The sequence below is a fragment of the Athene noctua genome, chromosome 4, assembly GCF_965140245.1.
Source record: "Athene noctua chromosome 4, bAthNoc1.hap1.1, whole genome shotgun sequence".
In the NCBI taxonomy this organism is placed as follows: domain Eukaryota; kingdom Metazoa; phylum Chordata; class Aves; order Strigiformes; family Strigidae; genus Athene; species Athene noctua.
Genome location: NC_134040.1, coordinates 47,924,601 through 47,944,723, shown reverse-complemented (window position 1 = coordinate 47,944,723; position 20,123 = coordinate 47,924,601). Strand labels below are relative to the sequence as shown.

The 20,123-nt window shown below is 38.5% G+C and overlaps 1 protein-coding gene across 3 annotated transcripts in view; it reads right to left on the bottom strand.

The window, feature by feature from the left end:
• The window catches only part of NDST4 (N-deacetylase and N-sulfotransferase 4), a 108,153-nt gene that overhangs the window by 46,953 nt on the left and 41,077 nt on the right, over window positions 1–20,123 (bottom strand). For all 3 annotated transcript variants that reach the window (XR_012633485.1, XM_074903909.1, XM_074903910.1), the window contains 2 exons: window positions 12,740–12,827; window positions 7,584–7,738 (listed from right to left, as the gene is read on the bottom strand). Coding sequence is in view for 2 of the 3 variants with exons in the window: in XM_074903909.1 (XP_074760010.1) it covers window positions 7,584–7,738; window positions 12,740–12,827 (243 nt within the window). In the remaining variant the exon portion in view is untranslated. The remainder of the gene's footprint in view (window positions 1–7,583; window positions 7,739–12,739; window positions 12,828–20,123) is intronic.

The following is a 20,123-nucleotide window of genomic DNA, read 5'->3' as shown; positions in this document are numbered from 1 at the left end:
CACTTGTTCATGCATCACATAATGTGACCACTTAAAATTATCCATTCCTTATTAGTAAAGATATTAGGTTACTGGCTGATCTTGAAAAAAAAGAAAGCCAAACTCACTATTTCATGATCTACTGAGAGCAAAATGTAATTTCTCCTTTTAATGTTGTTACCTACCTGAAAGGCATGAGTCAGTTTAAGGGTGAAACGAGAAATAGCTCTGTAATGAGAAGTGTTAAATCACACTTTTCTCTATTTTTTTGCCATGAACATGTATAAAGGAAAAAGCTATATCTAAAAGTTTCTGAAAAATTTGGCCATTTATTACTCTGCCTGATTAGTCTATGATACTTACGCTGTCAAATATACTGTGCTAACTTAAATGTACTGTATCAACTTGAATCTACAAACCTTCACCAAACCCGTGTCAAGGAGTATAGATACACATAAATGTAAGGCAAATGTGTCCTAAGCTAGATAACGCAACGCTGCTCTGAATGGTATGTCCAAAAGTAAGCGTCTGGATGAATACATATAAAATCCTGTTTATCTACTTACTATTTGCTGCTGGTATTACCATAGCAACAGAATGGTGAAATGGTAATCTGCCATTCACAAGTAAGGCAGCTTTTCGTAAGTTCTCAGTATAAAAAGCTAATTAGATTCTGAATAAAACCTGCATACTATGTAGTTTATCACACAAATACATGTCAGTCACTCAGATACCCAATGACCTTAAGAAGAAACAACTAACAATCTGTTTTTATTTGATCCGTTTCATGTTCAGTTTACTTGGGTAAATTAAATATTGTATGTCCTCTTAGAGTGATTTTTGTTGCTCTGTTTCCTTTTGTCCTCTCATTTTGTTATTAAATTTAGTTTGGAATTGAGAACTAATGTATTAAAGGAGGAGTATATATTTGAATGTAAGCTATTGGGCAAAATGGGAGATGCCTGTAGTAACTGTATTTTCTTACATATTCTAAGAAACAATTTCTTACAAGTTTTTATTGTTATTTTTACATTCAAGACTTGCATTGATTTTTTTAATTTCAAAATTTGTTCAAAAATTTTGTGCATGTGTTTGTCTGGTTTTCAAACTTTTGACCCTTTCTGGGCACTGTGAACAGCAGCATTACATTTCTTTGCAAGCTTAAGCTGGGACCCCAGAGCCATTATTTTTGACAGGTTAAATTTGTATTCCTATTTTACTTGTGCATTAGGAGACTTTCCGTTCTAATTCAAATGACAGCATAAGCTGAAGCTGCAGCGATGGGTGAGTCCAATATTAAGGGAGAACCACTTTTAGAACCTGTGAGATGGGGGGAAGATGATTAAAACTGTTGTTGCATTTTTGGCAGAAAATTCCCTGAATTGTCGCTACTTCCCATACACTGGTTTGCATCATGGAGCAGTTTGGGACCACGGGACCTGCCTGGTTATAAGGGCTCAACCAAACTAGAGGATGCTCTGCAGGAGCACACCTTGTGTCCTGGCACCAGGGAACATGTGGTATTTGGATCAGACTGCCACCAGCTCAAAATAACCCTTCCTCTGATGCCTGCATGTGGCCAGTGCATCTGGCCAGCAGCAGCCACTTCATCCAGCAGAACCCAGAGTCAGTGTCTCACGCTCATGCTGATGCACCCAAGCCAGAGCAATGGGATTTGGAAACTCATAGTCTTGCCAATGCAGCCTGTCTCATCTTTGCACCCTCCAAATTTACCTTGCCCAGACCCCACACGTAGGACAGATACTTTTACCAGTGATCTAAAAGTCTAAAGCAATCTGCCAAGGCTGTTTATCTCTCTCAATTATCAGCTTTGTTTAATCAAGTGCTGATTTTCTTGAAACTCCTAACCTCTTTTGACCTTCCCATTTGTACAGAAATGAGCTGTGCTTGCCATGAGTCAGCATGTGCTGGGAGTTCTTATTCTTCATTTGGAAAAAACCCTATATATTGCAAAAAAGCCTGCTATAGGAAGGGCAGGTAACGCCAGATGAACACTGATCTTCAGAAGGAGGTATATTCTCAACAAGTCAGTTTGTATTCCTATAGCAGATCTTCTATGAGCAGATGTTGGAAATTTCAGTAAAAAACATTGTGTGGAAGATTGACTATTTATATTAGCAGGATACTGTCTGACAGAAAAAACCCCAGTTTTTGATTGCAGCAAATATTACATGTCCTTGTTAAAGCGCAGTAAGAAATAAAATGAAACAAACCCTAAAACATTTATAACACAACTGGCATTCTGGTTCTTAAAAATCACTGGTGATTTATTTTACAGAAACATCTAGTATTGTCAGAGAAATAAAAAGGCAACCTTTTATTTTAATTTGTTAAATCTTATGTCTTTGAAAAGGTCTTTTCACACAGTCAGTTGAACTGCAGGATTCCCTTTGGTGTAAAGACTTTTCTTAGATGAAAAAGTTAACAATACAACTTCAGATAAGTTTAATAAACCTTTTAACTTTGTCCAACGGTAGGTGACAGAGTAAATGCAGTACTTTTTAAGATGTTACCTTTCAAAGTGAAAAGATTTATATAAGCTTTGCATATTTTTAGTACCGGCATGTATTTCTAATATTGCTGAACATGGGTGAGATTTCCTATAAAAAATTATGTATTACTATAAAATACTTAGTAAACTTTCTCTTATTTGATAAATGAATTTGCTACTTTCTTGCTTCTCAGCACTCACAAAACTGTTGTGCTGTATTTTATTCTTTATGGGCATATGATTTTTGTTCTCAAGGGTTACATCTCTTGCTAATTTTTATGGAATAAATATTTCAGCCTTCAATTACTTTTAGTTCAATTCTAAGCGTTAAAAATCTGTTTAAAAGCTCTCTATCTAGACAAGATGGCTCAGCAAATGAGAGGTGATGGTTATTGAGATATAGAGGCTCTGTGTGTTGATATTTGCTTTCATCATCATTTTTTTCATGTCTGTGTGGTGTGCTTCCTTGCACAGGTGCTTTCTTGCACCTCTTGTACAAGGGGTCTTAATGAAATAGGTTTTCTGGTGTTGGTGTCAGATCCAGGATTGACAGGGACAGGGGAAAAGCCAGCTTTCAACCAGACTTACATAGCAGCCTCCCAGATATCATCATGACTCTTGTCCTAGGCACGCTTTGCACTGTAGCAGACTACCAAGAAGCAGAGAAGATGCTGGGATTTAAAATCTTAGGTTTCTGAGGATGCAAAACAAAGAAAGGCAGTCCAGCACTGAGGAAGATACACATGGCTAGGAAACATGCAGACTGCATATGTGTGGTACCAAATAAAGCTGAAAAAGTAGAGGCAGTCTTAGAGATGTGCTGTCAAAGCGTGCTCCTGATATGGACAAAAGCCCTAACAAAGACGGACTGTTTTGGAAGGACCTTAAGGTTTGGCAAATTAAATCATCCTGTCTCCACAGGACAATGTTATCCTATATATGGAGACCATTTACAGAACATTTTTAGAGGCAATCTCTAGTGGGCATCTCTCCTACCCCACATTAACTACAGGTATTAGAAATGGGTAAATTAGAAATGGGTAAACTCTTTTCACAACATGAAGATACTTTGCCTTTGATATGTGGTCACTGGTCTTCACATTCTTGGTATTTAATTGGTATATTAAAATCCCATGATTTCTTTGTGGTTTGGGCAGCTCAAAAGTTTTAGGCAGAGGAAGTGCTAATGTGCACCTGTAGTTGGATTATAAACAGGAGACTGAAGCCAAGGAGTGTTACTATACAGCCTCTGAACTGATTTGTTTGTTTTGTATATGTGTATCTCTGAATTGATTTGTTTTGTATATGTCTCTCACTTCTTCATATCAGATCACAGCTACCTTTTTACAGTCGATCGTTTCTGCCCTATCTCTACCATGCTTTTGGCACATGTGCTCGCAAATGAGCATAGAAGATAATCACTGAGCAAACAAATCGAGGGACAAAATAAAGAGCTACAGGCTTTGGATTAAATATATCCTACTTGTTTTTGTCAGATAAGGATGTACAAAGAGGGGAGGAAGGATATCTTGTGATTAAAGGATGGCAGTGAAAACTTGGTTTATTTTATTTTTGGAATATGTACTTTCAGAGATTTCTGCGTATCAATTGCATTGCCTATAAACAAGAAGAATAATACTTGAGATACTATCAGTTTGCAAAATTTAATCTAGGTCTTAATAAATTAGTGTCTTTAAAGGATCTGGGGATGTTCTGATAAAAACCCCACAAAATATGATTAAGTGAAACCCAGCTGATAATAAAAATAAATGCCATTTGCCATTTCCTTAGCCAGTCTCTGAAGCATATAATCCATATCTAAGTAAACAAGATGACACTGGGGTAGCAAAGTTCTGGGTAATCTGCAACTTAATTTACCAATGTTAATATCTCTGGCTTTTGTTCTTCTGATGCTGAGGATACTGTGAGTACTTGAGAAGAGATTCAGCCACAAGGGCAGTGGGGACAGGGCTTCGGATGGGGGCAGCTGTGCGGCTTATCACTCAGACGTGCATGGGCAAGGATATGGCCAGGCAAGACTTCCCACATTGACTGCTGGATCCAGAGCAGTGGGGCAATAACATTTACAAATGACATGAGAAAGTCTCTTCCTCTCACCAACTAGTCATGAAACAGTAGAAATTATAAATATCTCAGTGACACATAAAATAAAGTTATTTGGAGGACTTGTTAAAGGACGTCTACTGATTCACAAGCAATTCATGTGTAAGGGAATTCTTTGAAGACTTGCTTTTACTAAGGCCTGGATACAGGGGCATATGTCTGCACTGAACTCAAGGCAATTAGATACCTAATTAGCAACAGTTGTATGTGTACAAAACCGTTCGGATATACAATTTCTACATGTATTTTGTGATACAGCTGTTTGAGGCAGGCTGCAGCTGTAAGCCCCCATTTTATAGAGCATCATTATGAGGTATGGATATATCTGTGTAAAACTGAATGAGGTCTTTTATCTAGTTGCCAGCTGTAATACCTGTGTTTCTTGACTGTGTTCAGCAGACTGTACGTATACTTGAGCTCCTGCAAACCAAAGATTATGCATACAGTGTAAATACAAGAGCCAATAAAAATTATGTTTATGTACTTTTCTAGCTCCATGTGATAATATCCATGAAATACTGTTTCAGGTGCACTGCCTTGTGTTTATTAAGCTTGACTTTAATCCACAGTACTCAAGAGAAAAACATTCCTTTCTTGAAACCTTTACCCCCAATGAACAGCATCAATCCCAAGCCTGATACTCTTTTGAAGGGAGCAACTGATGACTGTGATGGGATTTGAGTGCAGGTTTCTGGACAGTGTGATCTGTTTTAGCTTTATTCTAAAAGAAAACTAACAGGTCTTAATGAACAGTATTTTTGTTGTGGTATTTGGGTTCTTACAATAACCTTGACTGTTCTTCTCGGGTATAATGTTGTGCTCTCCCATCCTGAAGACCCTGTTACCTTCTTAACCACATTTGGAAAAATGAATGAAGAAATACCACATTAGGTGAAGAATAAATGTGACTTCCAAGTAATTATTGAGGCTTTTCTTGCAGAAACTGATACAAAGTATAATTTCTACTTGCAGTTTAAAATGGGAAATGCAAGAGAAAATGTCATCAGCTGTGTTCCCCTGAGTATAATACTAAGTAAAGTTATATATATATTTTATATATAAATAAAACATGTATAACATCAAGCAGATTTTCTATGTATTGTTCTAGATGTCTAAATTTGGATCCACACTGTGAAGTCAAAAAGTAATGAAAAACGATCTGTTTTAACTTTAGAGGACTTATAGAAGTTCAGCTGTGGAACAGGGAGTTCCCTTCTGAAATAAGACACGATGTTGAGGATGGGAAAGCAGGGGAAGATACAAAACTGCTCTGAAGTCATGGCTGGGACCTCTCTGATAGCTATCAGGAAGGTTGTGTCATATCAGGAAGATAAATTTCTCCCACAGAGAGAATTTCACAGGAAGCCTTTTGAAAAGAAATGTTCTCATAAGTAAATTGTACAGCTCATATAGATTCAAGGTTAAGAGGTTGGTACAACCCCTGTCCAAATGTTAGCAGGAAATAAAACTGTAATAACAGCAGCCTTTCACTGACATCAGCTCCTTATTTATAGGTACCCTAAGGAGTCTCTACCCTTCAGTGATGATAGGGACATGAGCTTTATCTTTCTGTAGTTGAAGTTACAAACAGATTGTATTACAAGCCCTGTTTTCAGGCAATGCTATAGATTTTACTCCTAAAGGTGGCTTGACCTAGAGGACTTCATGTTTACTGAAAATACTAGGAGAATTTCCCAAAGGTTTTAAGATGAACAGACCATGCATTTTTGAGATACAGGTTATTTAAAAAATTACTCTTGTAATTAAAATTTCACTATAATTGGGTCTCTGGGCCAGGCTACACAGAAGGCATGAACACGCTGTGCCAGGAATGAAGGCTGACAGTAAAACAAAACTGTAGAAAGGAAAAGAAGTCACCCAAAATACCTCTGTACTAACACCCTGCCAGCGGGAGATTGGAAGGGGGGAAGTCTGGCAAGAAGAGTAAACAGTTAAGCCATTTTTAATGAATATTTTTTAAAGGTTGTTAGGAAAATATTTTCATAAACAAGGGAATAAATTGCTTCCAATGGCTTGTTCGGGCATCTGCCTCTGCTGGTTTCCTGATGTGCCTTGGCTGATGTGAGGGATGGGAGGAAGGGGCAGCTGCTGGCTGGCCTTTCTGAGCAGAGAAGGGCTGTGATTTGTGTTCCCAGAGCAGCAGAGAAAGTCCCACTGTGTCACTCTGCTCTTTTGAGTGGCTCTGGTTGCTTGGCATTTGTACATTTTGTCAAAGAACATGCAGTGTCTTTTCCAAAGCAAGCATTTATAGATTTCAGGTTTTCTTTGTCATGCTCAATAAGCAAGTAGAATTACCCTGAAAGGACTCTAAATGGTTTCAACCTAACCTCGGAGTACAAGTACTCTGAGCTCTGGGCAATGCTAGGAGGATAGCTCTTGTAAGTTCACAACAAGAACAAAAATGAAACATCATTATCTATAGCTATTAGTAACAGGTTAGCTATGTACAAAACATATTTTCAAGCAGGTCATCTTAAAAAAGCGCAGTGAAATCCAGCAGCTTCACATGTTTGCTTCATTAGCTTCAAGATTTCTCACAAATTATACACAGCATTTAGGGTTTACAGCACCTTTCTCCCTCCCTTATTGAGGATGTTTGCACCAGGCTTCAGGAAGCTGAAAACCTGTGTATAAACCCCTTCCTAAAGCTTAAAAAGACAGCTGATATCTGCTTCTGGTCCCTGTGGTCTCACAAGTTTGCTTGGGTGAAGGGCTGCTACTTCTCCAGGAAAGCCCATGTCAGTGAAAAAGGCTAAGGCAAAATTCAGCCCAATCTTGAGTCACAGAAAGGCTTTTTTGGGGCTCATTTTCCAATCTTGCTACCTTATTTGCATATCAATATGAATATATATATATGTATAATATAGATAAACATGAAAACAGCTTGGAAAGCATAGCTATAATATGCAGAGATATCCTGTCAAACCTTTCGGTAACTTTTACTCACTATTGCAAATTCCTTGTTGAGGATCATCTGCTCCACCAGTGATGACTCATTGTGGAAGAGGTGAGGCTGCATGTGACTCCACATATGGGGAAACCACCAAAACTCATCCACAGATCTCAACAGCAGGTCATCACCTTCATCTTCCTCTTCAGTCCCTGTAAAAGAAAGAAAGAAAAAAAGAAGGGTAACAGAAAAGCAACAGCAGAAAGTGCCCGTAATTGTTTTCTAGACATAGAAGAGGCTGCCATAAAACTTAATGTCTTTGTCCTGGATGTCTCACTGTGCTGCAGATGGGCTCTATCGTGTCACAGAAAGAGTAAAGTCAATTACCATGGATGGTAGCTATCCCTTTCTGTTCCTAGCATGGTGTTAACTGACAGGAATTCTAACAATAATTAGTTTTCAAGGGCTGATTTCGGTGCTATGTAATACACTAGGATTATTTAGAAGTTCAGGCTCCTCATGACAGTGGAGACTGGATTGACTTGTACCCACCTGCTTTGGTCCTGCCAGACACTACACAATTGTAGCTGGCCACCGTGGTATCACAGAGAGCTGTGTGCCTGAGTCTTGCCACAGATGCCCCCCTGACTCATAGCTACCTCGTTATTAGCCTTGGTTAGCTGAAATCTGATAATTTCTGGTAAAATGTGAAACAAGTTTGCAATAGGTTCAGAATATAATTAGGTGGAAAATATAAAGCTGTAAAGGCATCGGGGTTCTAAATGTTGTTTGCAGTGGTTTGGTATTCAATTTTTGCCAGATTTAATCTTGAAGTAAAACCAATAAAAACTCCTGTGTTAGTGAAGAGTATCTGCTGCAGGCAGAAACAAGCACGTGTGGTTATAACAAAGGAAACCTTCCATTTGAGAAATTATACAATGCTGCTTCCACTATGTGCAGACATATGTCTGCAGTGCTTTTTCAAATGGAAAGGCAAAGTTACATTTTAGTAACTTCACCCTCAAATTACCCAACAATATCCAGTTTATTAGCAGTGTTCTTTCTTGTTCCTTTAGCATTTAAACTCTTTTATTTAACTTCAGTCAAAGAAATAATAGTCAAAATCAATCTGCTGATGCAGACATAGATATCTTCTTACAAGCCTTTCTACGTTTTGCAAAACTCATTGGAAAAAAAATGCTCCATGGATGTCACTGTTTACTTTTGTGGCATGAGGCAGGAACATACAGAGATGGCTGTTTGGTGCATGCACTTCAGCTCTTTATTTTTATTTTTCACTTCTGCAGTGTTTTTTGAAGAACACTACTACACAAGGAGAGCATTACTTTGAAACTTTCTCCTCATGTCACTGAATCACTTCACTCCCCTCTTTGCAGCCCTCTGCAAGTTCTAAGAAAGTTGCTCCCGCTGATGGGAGTGCTGCTGGAAAACGAAAACAACCTTGTTTCCTAGGTAATTCCTTATTGAAAAGAAAGGACTGATGGTTGCTCCTTCTGTGAATGTCTGCTCCTTTGTGCAAAACTTCTGTATACTGCATCTGTTGAATGACCGTTCTCTTGGTTTTTGGGGTATGTGGTTCACTTGCAGTCACCCAGGCACATGGAAGGGAAATGTGACTGGGGGAAGAAACTTAACATAGGCTTTCAAAATAGGACAGGAGAGAAAGGGGTAGGAGTTTGTGAAGCCATTGAAGATCTCTTTGGTAACCCAAAGGTAGAAAACTGAAGGTAGAGATGAAGTGGAAAAAAGTGGATATTTGACATATGTAAAGAACAACAATAATTCAATGTAAGATTTAGGTAAAAGTATAATTTAGAGCCTTATTAACATTTGAAATAGAGTATGGTTCTTGAAATAATGCTATTATTACACACGATATTTTAAAATCCTGTGATTTTTTTATCCAGTTTAGTCCTATTTTTTCCTACTAATTTCTTTGTAAATTTAGATACGACTAATTTTTTACCATAATAAAAATCAAACAAGGTAAAGCATAACACTTTCCACTTTAAACAAAACCAACCCCACATTGTAATGGCAGAGCTGAAACAGAAAGGCTGGAATTTTAACATTTGGTGGTGGTGTTGTTCATGAGGATAATTTTCTTTACGAACCTTTAAAAAGAGTGTTATTTGATTTTATTATTCTTAAGTAGTGTTATTTCCAAAAAATCTTATGCAATGGTTTAATGGAGCACTTGATGAGTGCTTATATTGTTTAAATATTTTTTTGTCCAAGTCCTTATTCAGAGTACTGGAGGCAAAATCAGGGATTTTGAGGTTTTAATTTCTTGTACAATCAACATACTTTATGTAACTTTCTATCTTCATTTTAATGTGAAATCTGAAAAATGCAGTAGATCTACAATCAAGGAGGTGAACATATATATCTGCTTTGAGATGCAATATTCACTTTACACAGGTAGGTAATCAGAGTTTGTGCATAATAAATAATCTCATTGTTTAAAACTAGAATGATAATTTAGGGGTCTCTCTTGAGCTTAAAATTGAAACAAAGTTTGAAGTGGCCATCAATAATCTTAAAAATCTTAAATACAAATCCTGAGAACATCTTAATTTCTATTGCCACAACATGGACAAGTAGAAAGTGTTTGCTAAAACTGCATAACTAATATGGATCTACTTAGTTTTCTACTAATAACATTATGTCTACAGTACATAGTTTACCAGTGCCACAGAAGGGAATGGTGGTGGCGGTGGTGGTGTGATGATAAGCAGTGAGGCTGTGTTGTACTATTGTACTTGTGTGCAGGCATACCAACTAGAATTGGCATTTGTAGTACAGATGTCAGCAACATCTTTTGATGAAAATTTATAGCCATTTAATCTGCCAACACATTCCCACGCTCATCTCCCTCCTGCAGTTTTAAAATGATCCAAGTTTTGTAAAGGAGAGCAAAATCACACATTAGGGAAGTCAACAAGGCACAGCACAGTGCGCTAAAAACCCATGTTGAATATCTGATACTAAAAGCCTGTATGGGTAAACAAGCCATATTTACAGTAATTAAAGAATGTATTTCCACGTTTTATTTATAATGAGTCAATAAAGTGTATATTGCATGGAGAATATTTGAAACCTTTCCACTAAGTTGATATGACAGAACGCCACCACCAACCTGTAAATGAAATGTTCACTTAAAAACTCAGATACATCGCTGAGTACAGGCAGCAGCAGGCCCCTTAATGGAGGCAATGACATCCTTCAACTCATTATGTAGTTCTGTGCTATTTTTGTAAGCCTTTAGAACCTTAGAAGAACAGGCACACATGGACATTCTCCTGTTTTCTCTCTCTACAGCAGTAGCAAATCTGAAATTGGTCAGCATTATATTAGCTGGGCAAGAAAACCTGTGACAGCAATGGAGGTCGTTGTGATGAATGAAGAAGAAATGTATTGGCAGGTCAGGGGTTTGATTTTGTAGAAAGGCTGCATGTTTTGTGCCAACCACTGTTCAGGACGTCATAGTATTTATAATAAATTATCTCTTTCTCCACCTCCTCCACTCCTTGAATTTCCTTTCTCTGTAGTGGACACTGTAATGACTGTACCAGCTTTACTCTGTAGATGGCCACAACCAAGCAGCATCCTACTTTAGAGCAGCTCAGAGCCTTGGGTGAGTTTTCTTTATTTTGCTGTATTATGTGTGTGTCCAATTAATCTCCAGAAGGAGTAACGACACAGGCAGGTCAAGATGAAGTGAGGAGAATACTGAAGTTCTGTCTCCGAAGTTGCTCTCTAATCACAGGTCTGCCACTGGCTTGTTATATGACTCCAGGCAAGTAATTCCATCTCTCTCTAACTCTAATTTTTCCCAGGCTCTCCAGCCTGTATCTTTAGTCTGTAAGGTTTCCTGGGCAGCAGTTGCTTAGCATTATGTGCTAGCGCAAAGGGAAAATAGCCTGGACTTTGAAAGTGACAGTGATACAAATACATAATTTAGGTTTCTTCTCTCTACTCATCTCCTCATATGCTTCCTCATGTACCCTTCTCACAGGGACCTCTGTACTCTCCTAACAGGTGGTGAAACAGACATAAGAGCTGGGTAAGCTCATCTATTTGATGTTCAAATACTGTCAATGAAAAGGGGAGTAGTGCTACACCTACACTTGAAGGGGTGACCTGCCTTACTCCACAGTTACCTCATAGCCTGTTACAGCTGGGACTGCATCTTTCCTAACTTTTAAACTTATCCTCTTGCTGCTGCAATGCCTCCTCCTATGCTCCAGATGATAAGCTTCTCAGCTTTCCCTGGCATCACTCAGTGACTATCACCAGGTATGGCTGAGTAGCTTGACAGCTGAGGATTTTGGAGCTGGTCTTCAAAGGTGGGAAGGGTATGGAGTTTGGAAAGGAGAAGGACAGGAGTTGTCTTCTTTGAAGTGGCTTGCCGAATAGGTCTTTTTTTGCCTTAGCAGTACTAGGGAGCAGCATTGTTCAGGGGCAGCAGAGGGAAGCCTGAGTGGAGGTGCAGCAAAGTGTTTAGGAGAAGGCAAAGGAGGAGGGAGAAAAAAAAAAAAAAAAAAGAGGGGGAGGGGGCATTGTTCTGTGGAGAAATGGAGCAGAAGAGAGAAAGGAGTCATGAGGAGGAGATGTAAAAGTGCCTCATCTTCCACAGAAACACAGTGCAAGTGTGCAACTTGTTACTGCATAGAGTGTGAAAGGAGCAGGGTTTCAATACAAATTTCTTTTAATCTTGTTTTCCTTTTATTATCCCTCCTGATTTGCAGACCAATGAGATAGATAGTAATAAGAAAAGCTTTTGCATCCCATTCAACTAATTCTGTCTCTTCAGCGGTTACAAGACATGATTTTTCCAGTCTTTTATATTTCATCATACCTATCATGCTGGAAAAACCTTAGTATGCCTTTTGTGGAATTATAGAGATGTTAGCAGCTGCTTTGCCTCCTTTATAACGCTAAGATTCACTACCACAGATCTTTCAGAAAAGCACCGAGGGCACCTACGTGTTCCTGAGAAGCTCATCAGCGGTGTACCTTTGCCCCTTTGGACACTGAATTAGACACTGGATCCTAAAATGGTGGAGCATGTATTTCCCACTGTTTCACTGAGTCCGCGTGTTATTTTAAAAGGGCACGTTTAAAGCTACCTTTAAAATCCTGTCACCTATTTAACTGCAGCTACCTGAGAGCATGAAGTTCCTTCTTACCTGTGTGGTAAAATTTTCCTGAAAATCCAAGGTTGAAGGTAAAATTTGCAACCTGAGTGCGCAGTAAATTTTGAGTCTCTAGTAAAGCCTGAAATAAATAAGAAATTAACATGCATTTAGAAAAATTAATATTAATTTTTGGAATGCCTCATTTTAAATGTTGTGTCCAACTGAGGAGATACAAAAAAAAAAAAAAAAAAAGATCCTGTTAAATGTTTCACATTTTATTTTGGGCTCATTCTTTTTATAAGACTATTACAGTGAGCTTAATTTGTTCCTTCAGAGTTTGATGGTCTAGCAATGCTAGTGATGAGTGGCTAAGTACCAAAGTAGGTTATGGTTCTGTAACTTGGACCAAGATACTATACATTGTTTGTGGTGATCTATGGCAGGACTTGAATCCAGCCAATTCAGAGGCAGCAATATACTAAATCACTACGACATCCATACTTTGGGTTATTAACGAAGCTTGATAAAATGTGTTTAAAACCCAACATAATATTAGGAATACTACTTGCCATCCAGATGTGGTGGTGTTGGGATTTACTTACCTGCAGAAACATTTTTGATTGTGTCTGAATATCAAATTCAAGCTTAAGTGTGAGTGTAACTAAACTCCAGTTTTGACCTATGGTGGAAGTAGTGTCCATGTCAGAAATTAAATCCCTGTTTATCTTCATTCTTTCCTCCAAGCAAAATATAAGACCAATCTAAATGAAATAGAGGAAAGGGGTATTGCTTCTAGAAGAAATAGGTGTAGTCTTGGCCACCTATCAATTTTTTCTTGGACATATTTTCAGCCACTAGAGAAAGAGAAAAGATGGTTCAGCCTATGTGAGCTATCTACATTTACTGTTAGTTGTCAGCTCTGCACTGCTTCTAAAGATAGTCCTTGCTGCACAGATATCTGTCCGCTTTCAATCACCAGCCCACATAATTTGGACGTGCTACATATGTGAGATGGATAGTGCATTTATCTCCCTATTGGTCTTGCCAATGTTGAATGGGTTATAAGCTCTATTTTCATCAATTTTCCGTGTCTCCATTATGTGGCTCTTGAGAACTTTTCCCATTATCTATTAATAACATTTCTATTGACTGAATGTTCATGTTCTTGCACAGTTCAAAGACAAAATGAATGCAGTAGTTTACACACAGTCTGAGTCCAGCTAATGTTTCCTTTCATTTGAAAAAATTACATTTTGTATGGTCATTAGTAATTTCACTTAACATTACAGGAAAATAGTTTTACCTTTTTGCTCAACCCACTGGTCTAATTGAAATGACAACAACAACAACAAACTCTACTTGTGACCATAAACCAAAAGTATTGTCAGTCCACCATAGATGAAACTGGGGTTTAAGCAGTTGAGATAGAGATTGATGGCCCGTGCAATCCTAGTCCAGAGTGAAGCTGAACTAAGCAGGGCAGGTTTCTGTGGTCTCATGATTTATCATATTTCCTTTGCACTGCAATTGGTTGGGAGGTGCTGTCAGCTACTGTCAGCATTTGCTGTAGGACACCAACTTCTTAGAGTTACTGACTCCCTCCTAATTATGCAGATAATTGGGCACCATGCATGTTGGAGCACAAGCCTCTTCTAAGGCATCATTTGCTAACGGCCACCTTCTAAAGACATTGTTTGGGTGCCAAGCAGCTTGGGACTGTAATACAAAAGATTGTCAGACAGTGTGCATCTGCCTTAATTTTTAAATAGAAACATTTACTGGGTGTTAAGGAAGATGTAAAACAAAGATAGTGGTTATCAACGACAATAGTCACCAAGCAAATTCCTTTCCTTGCTAAAGGAAATAAAGTAATGACAATAAATCTTGTGCTTTAGCATTAAATATTAAGACAGCAGTACAGTTTCCAGCCTATCTTGCCAGACATTTAATAAGTTGATTATTTCAATCCTGTGACAATTTCACATGTGGGACTATATTTACATAATATATAATAACTGAGATGTTCACAAAAATATAAAACATTAGAGATCAACCCCACTGTTAGCTAAGATATTGAGGAAAATCCTCAGTTGGTAAAATCTGGCACTAAAATGAAACCATTAAAATTACAAGCATAGAATCTGAGTCATTATATTTTAGAACATAATTTTCCACCCTATCTTGAGTATTTTATATATGTTGAGAAAGGCTGATGGGCTGAGTAAAATCAATTCAATTTTCCTTTGAGGAAAGAACATCCTGAGAAATTTTTATCACTTAACATAGTATAAGAAGGTACATGAAACAAATATCATTATATCACTTCGTTTTTTCTCTCTAATTTCCCTCACACTCACATCTCAGTAAGACGACAGAACTGCAGGATAGACAGAAGCCTTCCAGCCCAGTAAGGTCTCATTAAAAACAGAGTGAGGATTAAGATGTAAATCCTGTAACCTGCAGTGTGTCAAGCATTTTTCTCTGTCTAAAGGGCAAATCTGTCACTCAAACTGGATTTGGCTTGGTCCTAAAGATTTTTTTAATTGTAATTTCCATATATGCATATTAATTTATGGAATATGCAGATAAACTTAATTTTCATGACCTCACCTAATTTTAATACTAAGAAGATATTGTCAGCTAAGTCAGTCCAAACTTATTTGCCCATTTGTAGAGCAGAGATTAACGTCTTCCACACCCTTTATATAAAAAAACCCAATCTCTGTTTAGGTAATAAGGGTCTGCCTTCCTTATTTTTAATACATATCTATTCAAACAAAATTGCTAATGACTCATACTACCTCCGCTGGTAATTTTGCACAGTAAATAATGAGAACTTTTTTCTCCTCTAGGCAGAGATCTTAATGGCATGCAGCATAGAAAAGTGCCATGTCAGGAGAAGAGCAGACAACTTTCTTGCATCCCCCTTCTCTCACTCTCCCGGGTGGGTGTATCCCTGCTTGTTTGCCTGTTTGTGAGGTGAGCTGCAACCACTGCTGCTCGGTCAGTCCTCCGGCTCCTGGGTGGTGCAGGATGGAAGAGTTGTCCATCCCTGGCAACCAGCATCAGAAATGTTTCTGGGACTTGTGCAGCCTTCACATGATCAAGGGTTTTACAGGGTAGAGAAGGGCTACTGAATTTTAACAGCTGGAAATCCTGCCCAACACCAGGTGAAAATACAGCTCTTCACACTCTGCCAGGTGGTGCCGTGCCGTCCCCAGCTCCCCTCGGCAGCCCTCTGCCTCCTCCATCCCTGTCCCATCCCCATCCCTATTGAGTGCTGGCTTCAGGACTTTGCTGCCTTCACTGAGGCAGAAATGGTAGGTGCTGCCCACAACTTCAGCAGAAGGGAAATTCATGTGGAGGAATGTGGATTTTAAAAAAAGAAAAACATGACAAATCTTGTTTTGTAGAGAAGATTCTTGTTTTGGATATTTCATCTGACTACAATTTTTGAGTTCTATCTGCCAGTGTGTGTCTTTTCCTCAGAGTAGTGGGATTACTTTTTTTTCTCTGAGTACTGGGGCTTAAAAGAGCAGTAAGTGAAGGAAAGCTACTTGCATGTGAAAAAACAGTTAGCATTCCCCATTGAACTCATGAGAGTGTGTTAAAGCAACAGCTGGAACTCACTGTTGTTTTACTTTTGGACAGTTAAATCATGATAAATAATTATCGTTCTCCAAGGACAGAACCATGGAGCACACCTGCACATGGACAAATAGGCATGTCTTGGTCTCCGGCTAAGTGAGGGTTTTTTTAAGGTAGACCAGGCTGTTCTTTCAAATACAAAACCTTTATTGCCTGGAATCTCTCAAAACTCTTAGGTTTCAGTGTATTAATTGATTCTTTGCTTTGTCAGTGTGGCTTCTCTCTGTGACATCCACAAGATATGGTTTCTTCTTTATATTGCATTTACATTCAGCAGTCTTTTACATTAATCCATATAATTACCTTTTGTAGATTTGAAGTTGCCGTGTCTTTATTCTTTATAATTGGTGCATCTATTAAGAAGAAGTGATATTTTCCCACTATGTCCTTGTTAATTATAACTCTATCCTTCATTTACATAATAAACTTTTTTTGGCAATTTCTGCAGTAACATTTCATGCCTAATAGGAAGCAATTTGCTTTCCTTTATTAAGTACATTAAAACTTCATGCCCCAGACATCATTGACTGTAAACATTTGATTCTGCTTAAATTTAATGCACCAAGGCATTTTGCTCTGCCATATTAGGTTTATTTATGTGCTATGTTCTGGATTGTTAGCTGCTAATGAGACTTCAGCTCTTATTGCTCTAAGGCCTGAACACTAACCTCATTTTAATGAGTTCATTATTTGCTGCCTTCTGAATAGAAGACAACAAATTTTCCTTTTAATTAAAGGTCAAAACACCTCTGGCTAAGGAAAGTGTAGAGGTTATCAAATCCTTAGAGAAGGTAAAAGAATGACTTTTTCTGATTTTGATGCTGAGCAGGGGCAGGCCTGTCTGAGGTAGAAGGTGTTCCTCTGGGGACCAAAACTCCAAATCTAAGCTAAGTGATAACAACACTAAAACGTGGTACGAGTCTTCCCAAGACACTGTAAAAAAAAAAAAAAAAACAAACCAACCAACCAAACCCTGAAAGTCAGCCAAAGTAATTAAAGAGGCTTTACTCCTAACCCAAAGGTCTAGGTGGATCAATACTACTGCTAAAGCATGAGCCCTTCTTTGCATGTGCAATGATTCATAGGGTGCAGAGGACAGAGGACAGATTAATTGAACCAACAAAAACAAATCTCATATTTCTTATGGGGGAAAGCGAGACAATTGTGTTCAATATTGGGGGCTGTTTGTAGTGAGACAGAGGTATATGTCTCAACTGTGTGTTTGTGCGTGTGCAAATGCACATAAAGGGGATTGGTGATTCCTTCCTTTGAAAATTCAGAGTGGAAATTTTAGTCAAACCAAAAAAGGATTAATTACAGGAATTAATACATAGATCCTTGTCCTTTGTCTAACATTTTATACCTTGTCACCATCTTAAAGGCAGGCTAACAAACATTGGTTCATGTGCCTCCCATTTGAGAAGCTGCTCACGTGGTAGACAATAGTGGTAGAGGCAGGAAGGATATTTGGGAAAGAAGGGACCAGTGCCTGTGAGAACAGTTGGTCAAAACTTAAAATTTGTTTTTGGAGGCAAAGCCTAACAGTTTGTGAAAAATAGATATTGTTGAGCATGAAAAAGGAAATTGTCAAAATGTCCTTGTAACAGCTCTAAACTTTATTTCTGCAAAACTGAACTAAATTCCTGACTCTTGCAGGTGTTTCAGGGACCTTCCCAGAAGTCACTGAACGTGTCTGAGAGCATCAGGAGAAGCCTAGGAGAGACCCAAGACTTGCAGGACAACACTACCCCCGGTGTGGAGCAGGAATCCCAACGTTTTCTTTGGGCTCCTGGTCATACATGTGGCCTTCCAGAGGCAGTATTGTGAATGTGAATTCTCGAATGAGCAAAAGCTCAAGATCTTGGAGGCTGCTGTTTCTGTGGCATGGATCTCTGTGATCATGGTGCCCAGGGTCCCCAGCCTTTGCAGGACTCCATCAGGTAGAGCTGTCCAAGGAAACCTGATCCCAATTTACACTCTAGCCTGTCCATGTGGAGGGCAGATGAGAAAGGATATGGTTCTTCATGCAATTTGGAGGAAGATCAAGGGAAGGAGGGGAAGTTAGATATTTTTGCTTTTCAATGTATCTAGAATTTTCTGTCATCATGAATTATTCTATTTCCACAGGCTCATTCTAGGAAGTGCTTCTGGTGTGGTAGGATGTGCCAGCTTTGGCATCCCAGGGTTACATAGCCAAGGTTACGCTGCCCCATCACCATCTGAGGGATATGACTGAGAATTTTGTCAAAAAATGGGCTAACTTGTCATTACTCAAAGTCATCATTCATTTGGGAATGGATCCTAGTGCTGAGTAGTGATTCCACTGCTGAAGTTTCTTTCTTTCTTTCTTCCTTTCTCCCTTTCTTTCTCCCTTTCTCCCTTCCTTTCTTCCTCCCTTTCTCTCTTTCTCCCTTTCTTTCCTTTCCTTTTCTCTCCTCTCCTTCTCTGCCTCTCTCCCTCTCTGTTTCTCTTTCTATCTTTCCTTCTTGTGCTTAAAATACAGATATATGCACTATATACACATTACTATTTATTTATATGTACTACAGCTGTAAAATACGTGCAAATATATAAATGTAGATATCCGTTACAGGAAATAATTTTATACGTGTTGTTTATATACAGTGCTTAGTAAACAGGATTTTAGCCTGGGACAGGTTGAGCAGACAGCTTGAAGAAAAGTCTTTTGAGATATGATCTGATCTAACTCTGAAGTTGTCTGCTTTGAGCAGGGGCTTACACTATATCACCTCCAGAAATCCCTTCCAACCAAAATTATTTTAAGATTTGATGAAAATTTTCCCTGTATTTTTCACTTCAAGACACTTTTCCCAGGCTTCTATGCTACATGCTTGTTACTAATACCAAGAAGCCTTTTAATGCATTTATTCATTTTTGTTTCCAACATCTGTCCTTAATGTTTTTGCAGTTATATAGCCCTGAGGTCCATTCCCAAGCTGTTCTGTGCAGCAATTGGCTGGTGGTCTGTGGAAAGCAGGAGTTTTGCTCTTGATTTCCTGCTGAAAATTTGCAGAGAAAAAAAGCAAAGAATACTTTAGGCAATGTTTCTTTCCACTGTAAGCAGCTGCTGCCAGGGTGTGATTTTGATTGCCTCTTCCTGCTCTTGCTCCCTCCCTGAAATCTATGCTGGGAAAAAATCTGACAATGCCTGATGTGGTCTTGACAATCTTCAAAGACAATGCAGTCTTCATAGGACTACCATGAAATAGTAATAATCACAGTAACCATCATGAGGATGGTGTGAAATAGATGTTTTTCTGATAGGAAAACTGAATTAAATGAGACAAAAAAAAAAAAAAAGTGGTGTCTAGCCTGACATCACTGACAGGGTCACTGCAAAAGAAGGACTCCAGGTTCCTTAGTTTCAGCACAAATTTCTTTCATAAGTGGGTCAATCAAACCAGCTGTATCTGCACTTCTTAAAACACAAACCAGTGAGGAATTTATAAACCCAATGAAGCTGAGTCATTGATTTCTGTGTGGTGAGGATTTCAGCCCACTTCACATGTTTATAATGGAATTTTAATAGAAAACTCTTTAATACTGTAGTGTAGGGATTATAAAGAATTCACATTATTGACTTACTGGCTAGATTTTGAAAGGAGTTTAGGGGTTAAAGTTAGACAAATCCTTAATGGGATTTTGAAATCACTTGTACTATTTAGCCTATGCCAAAACTGACTTGAATAGCAGTTAACCAGGCCTGGGATCAATGGGCAACTGTCAGCCCTCACAGATTTACATTCCCTCTTAAGGCACTTTTCAG